Here is an 8,473-nt window from a genome sequence, read left to right as displayed (position 1 = left end):
ATAAATAATTTGTAGGACAATTATGTTTTGTATTAATTTATGTGTTTTAAATTAAACATTTTGCCTATAAAAGTAGACCTAAAACATAAAAATATGTTCCTTAACTCATTAAATATTTTTATTTAAAGGTGACAATATCGAGATATACTATTAGAAAACTTTCTAGACAAAGATGTTTCTGAAATTTTAAGCAGCGAAAACAAGGGGGTTGGCCCTTACAAAACAAACTGACAGACTACTAGCATATTACGAACCAAGAAAGGCACACCCCCTACCCTACATTAACATTCCAAAAACAACAACTAACAAAAAAGTAACATCATACAAATAAGTAAAGAAATTAACATGCATCCATCTAAGATAACCTGTAACCAAATTGCTAAAAGTAAAGAGATTTTTAAACAAAGGCATCATAGCCTTAAACCTGACGAAGTCCAAATACCAGCAAAACCAGGAACACAAAACCATAAGGAACCAGGGCACTAACTAGGCTTTCCCTCATTTTTCCCTTTGAGGAGGATGCTCGCCCAATCTTTAGTCAAGAACCCAAACAACAACTTGGTGTCCTCCTGGCTCAGGTCCTCCTCCTCGTTGTCCTTCAACAAATGCAAGGTAGTGGCCACCACATGAGTCACCTTGATAGTGCACTTAGTCAATAGGCCAAACCTATCCTCTAGAACTTGTACTTTGTCTCTCAGCTCTTTAAGCCCCAAATTTAGGACTTCCACTATTTCATCCAATTTGCCTCCCAACTTGTCTATTTCCCTACCCATGCTATCAACCTACAAAAATGGGGAGTCAGAAATAACATTATCAATGGGGGTCACCCGATTTGGGGAGGACACCATTATAGGAGAGGGGGCCTTATACATCATCTTTGGGAACTGGTCCTGTGTGAGGTCCACCATATTCATCGTGAGGGAGTCATAGCGTGGGTCACCTCCTTATTGTCCCCTCTCGTGCTTGATGCAAACGAATCCGAAATCTCCACCTCCCCATCTCTACTGTCATCCTTTCCCCCATTGGAATTCAACGTCCTCTATTTCATTTGCTGCTTTAGGGGGGGGCGCATATCCTCTGAGCCCCACTCATCCTCCTCCTGAGAGGTAGTAGTTCTCATTTTCCATTTGGCATTCATTTTAGCCAATCTCCAAGACCTCCTTCTACCCTTCCTGACTTCCTCCTCTGAATCCACCAGTTCCTTCTCTCTCTCTTTCTCCAAATTCACATTTTTACTAGGTGGGGTCTTCTTTGACCTCCTTCTTGCTCTTTTTACAAAGATGTTAATCTCCTTTTGATCAACCATATTAATTTAATGATGATGATAGAAAAATATAAAGAACATTAGCAAGCATGTACTCTCTCTTCCCCCTCTACCCCACATTAGCAAGCATTTACCCTCTTCCCCCTCTCCCCCCTCTCTCTACTATGTTATGTCAATATAAAATAGAACAACTCACAAATTCCCACAAATGTACAAGAAAAATTAGCAAATTTCAACTTAAGTTTTACAATTCTAAGACTCAAATTCCAAAACAAAATATTTTCCTACCATACATCTAAACTAAAATAGCAAAGGCATTCGGGTTATAACATAAAGAATTTTAGACATGACAATCATTGTTCTCTACAATATATAGATAATAGATAAAATATAAGTATTTAAATTCAATATACTTAATGTGGATAAAACCATATGATTATAAAAAAAACATATTAAAAATCAATTCACCTATTGAGAAGCTTACATCTAAGTACCTAACTTTTCCTCTCTAGTGTCCTTTTCTTCACAATAGTTTAGTTAACAAAGAATATTTATATAAATTTATTTTCCATCCAAATGGTTCCTTAGAATTTTTTTACACTTTGTTGACTAGAAAGAATGAAAACTTGGTGTAGAGGGTGCCACGACATTCTTCTTAGGTGACTGCAAGTTGTCTCACATATATTTTATTCATTTCCCTTCGAACCAAAATAGGACGTAAATGCCACGTGTCAGTCGCTTTCAGAAGTAAATGCCCACCAGCTCACAGACACACACGTGCGAATAGCATGGACCATCAGATAGCAAAATTAGGAAAAAATATGATTATTATGCGCATAATTACATTTATGCAGAAATTTTGAACCAAACAAAGTTAAAAACAGAGAGATTTCTTCTTCTTGGCAAACAAAGAATTGAGCTTACATTTTGTTGCACAAGATCATAATCAGAACTAAAACTTTAGCCATTTTCAAAGATTACAGTTTTAGACTGTGCAGATCACAGTATTCTCTGCTTCCGAAAACCCTAATTCAGATCTTTGTATTTATTGGATCTTTGAAAATTATTTCAATCTTGGCCTCCACATATTTAAACTCTGTTCTTCAGAATAGTCGTTTGAAACTTATTTTAATCTGAGTACTATTACCGAAAACCCTAACTCAGATCTTTGTATTCTTTGGATCTTTGAAATTTATTTCAATTTGAGCCTCCAAATCTTTAAACGGCGGCTTCAGAAACGCTGTTTGAAACTTAATTCAATTTGAGTACCATTCAGATCCGAGAAACCTCGTTGAAACCTCCATTAAAGAGCATCATCCATCAGAAACCCTAATGAGAGAATAACAAGAACAAATAACAGTGACCTAATCGGAAGCATAAAACTCCACGAGCTCTTCAAAAGAATCACTGAAATCTGCATTCTCCAACATCCACACGAGATGCTCAAACATGACAACCTCACAGCAAACAGAGAATTGCTCCTCGTTGCATTTTTCAGAGCTATGAAGAAGAACCCTAAGCAATGGATGATTGAGATAGTGTGAACTTATGAAATACCTTCTCCTGGATTTTCCCACATACACGGCCTTACATCCATCCGGAACTTCATCCGCCATGCCTGCTTGAATGAGGCTTGAAGGTCTCCTGCCCTCCGCCATTGAAATCTCATCTTCTACTTCATCTTCGTTCAGATCATCATGGAAAATGGGATTCCAATTCACATTGCTGTAAGATATCTTTCTGCTGCCAAAGTTTTGGCATTTCTTCAGAATAGATTTCATCTTTCTCACATTCACCACCATTCTTTTGGTCCCCGGCAGCTTTTCTTTCATTTTCTTCCCCCAATTTGTAAGATCTGAACTTCTTTCTTACCCTCTCTGGACTGGAAAGCAAAACAAACCAGAGAAAACAGAGAAAGAATCCCACAGAAAACAAGACTAAATGAGAAAACGTATGAAATGTGAATCTTTCAAACATAAATTTCCGCAAATATATGAAATGTGATCTTTCAAAACATAGATTTCCGAAAACATATGAAATGTGCTCATTCAAAACACAGATTTCCGAAAATATATGCGATCTTTCAAAACACAGATTTCCGAAAATATATACGATCTTTCAAAACACAGATTTCCGACACTAGTGATCTTTCAAAGCATAGATTGCTCAGAGAATATCCACGCAATGAGATTATTCATAGCAGAGATTTGTCAGAGAGAAGCTATGAAATATGAGATTTGAAAGAAGAGGTTTCGCCTCATATAACTTCAGAGGGAGAGGAAGAACACATTCTGAACGGGACAGAGTTTTACATCAGAGAATTGAAAACTGTCGGTGGTGTTGAATTTCTTAAACACGAGATGACAAATACCAATTTTATCGGGACAGGCGAAATTCTAATAAACTCCAGCGAATATTTTCTGTTTTGTAGTCTAGCATTTCATGATTTTCAAGATCTTTCAACTTTTTAACTTCTTTTCTGGTACAATGTTTTTCTCGGGATTAGGCTTTACGTTCCATCAGTTTCTTGGTACGCTCAATCAGTTGACAACGAAGTTTTGCATTATATCGTGAATAGTATGATTTCCCATTATTATTATTGGTATTTTTAAATTAATAAGTTTTACATTATATCGTGAATAGTGTGATTTCCCATTATTAATGGTATTTTTAAATTAATAAGTCATTGTTACTGATTGTTATTATTGGTTGAGTTTGGTAAATCATTGCTTGAGTTTGGTGCTTCTTATAAGGAGTGTGAATGTGAGGTAGTTTCATATTGATTGTTATTATTGCGTATGTTAAATTAAATAAGTCATTATTACTAATTGTTATTATTGGTTGAGTTTGGTGCTTCTCATAAGAAATGCGAGGTAGTTTCATCTTGTTGTCATTATATGTAGATCTGAAAATACATAGCTCCTAGACTACGAAAGGACATTTCCTTCTCTTTTACAACCACCTTCTTTGAGTTTGACTATTCTAGAGAAAATCACACAAAATTATGTTGTGGTATGCAAGTTTGGGTCTTTGTATGGACATGTACAATAATGTGTAGTTTTGTTTCTCGATTCTATTGTGTAAGTTTTTTTAGCATCAACTTTTTTTATCGCATTCTGTGATCCATCATCAGGATGAGATAATTGTTATTCTTGCATACTCTCATCCTGATGATGGATCACAGAGTGTGATCCGAAAAGTCAATGCTAAAAAAGCTTACACAATCGAATCCAGAAATAAAACTATAGATTCCAAATGGATTGTGAAAATCTAGTGATGTTAATGTACAATAATGCTACTCTTTTTGGAAAATAGTTGGGTCCCTCTCTCCTTTTTTTTATTTAGTCATATATAGGTCAACAACTAACCATTTCACATATTATAACTCTATTTCACCGTGATGATGTCAAAGAGTGTGATCCAAAACATTGCTGATAAAAAAAATAACACAATCAAATGAAGAAACAACAAAGATAATTAATAAGTTATTGTGATATGAATATCAGGATTTAACTGTGTGATTTTGAGTCAAACTCGATGACCCATGTTTCATGAGTAGTGATTCAACATGAATCCATCTCTCATCAGAATAAATGGAACACTTAGCACTCATTGGATCTAGGTGATGCTCACAGGGGTGAAGCACCGGGACTTCCCGGGAGGTCACCCATCCCAGTACCCCTCCCGGGAAGTCCCGGTGCTTCACCCCTGTGAGCATCACCTAGATCCAATGAGTGCTAAGTGTTCCATTTATTCTGATGAGAGATGGATTCATGTTGAATCACTACTCATGAAACATGGGTCATCGAGTTTGACTCAAAATCACACAGTTAAATCCTGATATTCATATCACAATTTGACTAGCTGTGGAAATTATCTCCTAATAAGTTATTATTTGTTATTGTTGCCAGGGTAAAATTATGTAAGATTTTAATGAGAATGATTAAATTATTATTTTAAGATTGTTTGATTAAGATTTTTTTAATAATATGTATTCATAGATTATAATAATGGCATTCATTATATAATATATAAGTAAAATTGTGTTTTATACATAAATGAATGGAAATGACTATTCATTTTATATATATATATATATATATATATATATATATATATATATATATATATATATATATATATATATATATATATATATATATATATATATATATATATATATATATATATATATATATATATATATAGCTCTAGTTTACATCAATCTTTGAGATTGTACTTGATGATCCACCATCACAAACAAAGTCAAGAGGTAAAAAATAAAATGTGACCCGCTTGATGATGGATCACGAGTGTGATGATGTATCTAATTTATTATCAATGTCATGGTGATGCCATTTATTTGAAGTCATATCACTACTTAAAATATTGTTAAATCATAAGGCTTATCTTAGTGAGATGAATGACATATACAAACATTAGAAAGTAAATAATTATCATCAAGTAAATCTTCACCATATGTCTAATATACAATAATATAATGATAGTGACATAAAGATTTTTAGTGGTGTAATAGCAATTTGATTGTGATATCGAACCTTGCAAGGTTACAATATTTTGATAGTTGTGATATATGAAAAAGAGCTTACCATGATGGATACCTGTAAGAAGTGTAGATCACAACATATAAATTTGTCATGATACAAATGAAGAACATGGGAGGGTTGTGATTTGTAAGGGCTATGTTGAAAGGTAGATAATTCATTTTGGAGAGGATGGCTCGGTGGCTCAAGGTAGTGAGAAGGAATAGTGCATGCATAGGAATGAATTGCTTACATAGAAAATTAATAAGTTGATGTAGGAGCATCCTGGGTGTAAGAGCAATCTTGCATCATCCAAAAATATTTTTATTTTCAAGTTTTTTCCCTATTTTAATAAGGACTAGTAAACAAGGGGGTTGTTATTTATGGGAACTTGCTAATTTTAGTAAGTTTTTCATACGAGTTCGGAATGTTCTCATTTTCTACATGAAGGTTCATTTTAGAATTATAAGCCTATAATAAAAAATCTCATTTCTCCAGCTTAAGTATCAGAGAAGTTATTACAGATTTTCGATGGAAAATTTAGGAGAAAAATCTTCAGGCTCGCTATTAGAGACCTTAGAGTGCCCAGATGAGGTTTGAAAAATTGATGGAAGAGTGCTTGCACCATTTTGAGCCTATAGATCAGTAGTTGGCATTTATGAAAAGTTTTTATATAATAGCCAATCGAAGCAACGATTCGAGAGTAATGGCCTTTCAAAGTTGAGCTAACTAAAATTTCTAAAATAATTTTCAAAGATGTATTTGGCCAAATCTATATGTATTGTTAGGGTTTTTTGGCCCTAGGTGTTAAGTTTGAATGTCTAGAACCTTCCTAGGCGACATAAACTTGCCTATTTAAGAAACACCCGAACATTGTCTAGGACAACTCTAGGTGATAGTTCATAGCTTGTCTTGCAGAATACTACAATAAAGGCGCCCATGTGGGTTAGCATATTATAACTATGAATTATGTAATTTTTCATTTGCAGTGATAGTAAGAAGTCCATATTTTGTTCTCGCATTTTTTGTTGTTTCTTTATTTCTGTTATGAGTTTATGGTATTAAGGGGAGCACCCTTCATTAAGTGGTATCAAAACTAGAGTTCTTGAGTGTGTGGACAGATTGCCGATTGTGAGGTAGTTCACACCAAGGCCGTGGTTTGGGCTTAGCATGTAGACAGATCATTGATTGTAAGGCAGTTTGCAATAGAGTTTTAGCGAAAAAGTGAAAATGCCTCCATAAAGAGAGCATGGAAGAAGAGTTGTAGGTGTTACACCTGATGGTTTTAGAGCCCTCCAAAGACAAATGCAAGCATTGGAAGAACAAATGTGTAGAGGAATAAATCTTCCCGTAAGAGGTGAAAGCGAGGATGAGGATGAAGTATAAGAAAATGCCTAAAAAGAGGCAATTCTAAACCTAGAGGAAGAGATGCTTTCTGAGGCCATCTCTAAGATTGGAAAAAGAGCTAAGTTTGAAGTTCTCACATTTTTTGGAAATCTTAACCTAGAGGAGTTGATCAATTGGATCAATGATCTGGAGGAGTACTTTGAGTATGAAGATATTGAGGATCTTGATAGGGTCAAGTTTACAAAGGCAAAACTGAAGGGACATGCAAAGATCTAGTGGCAGGAGGTTCAGTTGGAGCAAAATTGAAAGGGAAAGGACAAAATCACCAGATGGGATCAGATGGTAGCTAAAATGAAGCAAAAATTCATTCCCATAGATTATGAGCTTGATCTGTTGAAGAAAATGCAAGGGTTGAAGCAAGTGGTAAAAATTGTTCAAGACCATACAAAAGAGTTCTACTGAGTTCTCATTACAATCAGTCATGCAGAAGTTGATAAGGAGAAAGTGGTCTGTTATCTTAATGGGTTAAGGTCAAGTATTCTGAACGAGTTGAGTCTAGTTCGAATGAACATTATTGAGGAGGCATACCAATTTTCCCTAAGAGTTGAGGAGAAAATAAGCAAGAAGTTTGACAACAAGAATAGTGGAAAAGGTTAGGGTGGAAGATCTAGCAAATGATCTTATGGAGGCCATAATGATCATTAAAAGAACAAGGATGAGGCTGGAAGTAGTAGTCAGAACCAGATGAGAAACAATTCCAATTGTGTCCATGATCAAAACAATAGAGATTAGAGAGAAAGAGATAGAGGAGACGAATCTGGAAGAGGAGGCTTTCATGGGAAATGTTTTCATTGCAGAGAAGAAGGGCATAGAGCATTTGAATGTTCCTAGCGCCAAGGAAGAAAAGATCGAAGAACAAAAGGCTAGGCCAGAGTTGTACATGTTGATAAAGATGCCATATCATCATAATCTAAAGATGTTGAAAGAGGAGAAGTCCTAGTTAATAGAAGAGTCCTACTGAGTGGTGAGAATGAACCTGATCAAAGGAGCTTATTTCACACGAGGTGCAGATGTGAAGATAAGTGTTGTGATGTGATTGATGGTGGAAGTCCTGACAATACAGTGTCAAAAATGATGGTCACAAAGTTGAAGCTGAAGAGAGAAAAACACCCACATCCATACTGTATTGCTTGGGTGCAAGATGACCACATGGTCATGGTCAATGAGTAATGCTTAGTGAAGTTCAAGATTGGAAGCTATTAGGATGAGGTACTGTGTGATATCATACCTATGGATATATGTCATATGTTGTTAGGTA

At 35.2% G+C, this 8,473-nt stretch overlaps 1 protein-coding gene across 1 annotated transcript; it reads right to left on the bottom strand.

Annotated features, from left to right (window-relative positions):
• Positions 1-2,138: 2,138 nt before the first annotated feature.
• LOC149549314 (auxin-responsive protein SAUR76-like) lies at positions 2,139-3,693 on the bottom strand. The gene has a single exon (XM_089792757.1). The coding sequence runs from the start codon at positions 3,094-3,096 to the stop codon at positions 2,629-2,631; it is 468 nt and encodes a 155-aa protein (XP_089648883.1). The 5' UTR covers positions 3,097-3,693; the 3' UTR covers positions 2,139-2,628.
• Between the last annotated feature and the right edge of the window lie 4,780 nt (positions 3,694-8,473).

Source organism: Cupressus sempervirens, chromosome 7, assembly GCF_028749045.1.
Source record: "Cupressus sempervirens isolate cs-2001-9-10 chromosome 7, ASM2874904v1, whole genome shotgun sequence".
Taxonomy (NCBI): domain Eukaryota; kingdom Viridiplantae; phylum Streptophyta; class Pinopsida; order Cupressales; family Cupressaceae; genus Cupressus; species Cupressus sempervirens.
The sequence above is the reverse complement of the archived record's forward strand: the minus strand, read 5'-3'. Positions and strand labels throughout refer to the sequence as shown.

Excerpts from the sequence above, each read along its gene's own strand:
- LOC149549314 (XM_089792757.1), bottom strand. The coding sequence starts at position 3,096 with ATGAAAGAAAAGCTGCCGGGGACCAAAAGAATGGTGGTGAATGTGAGA.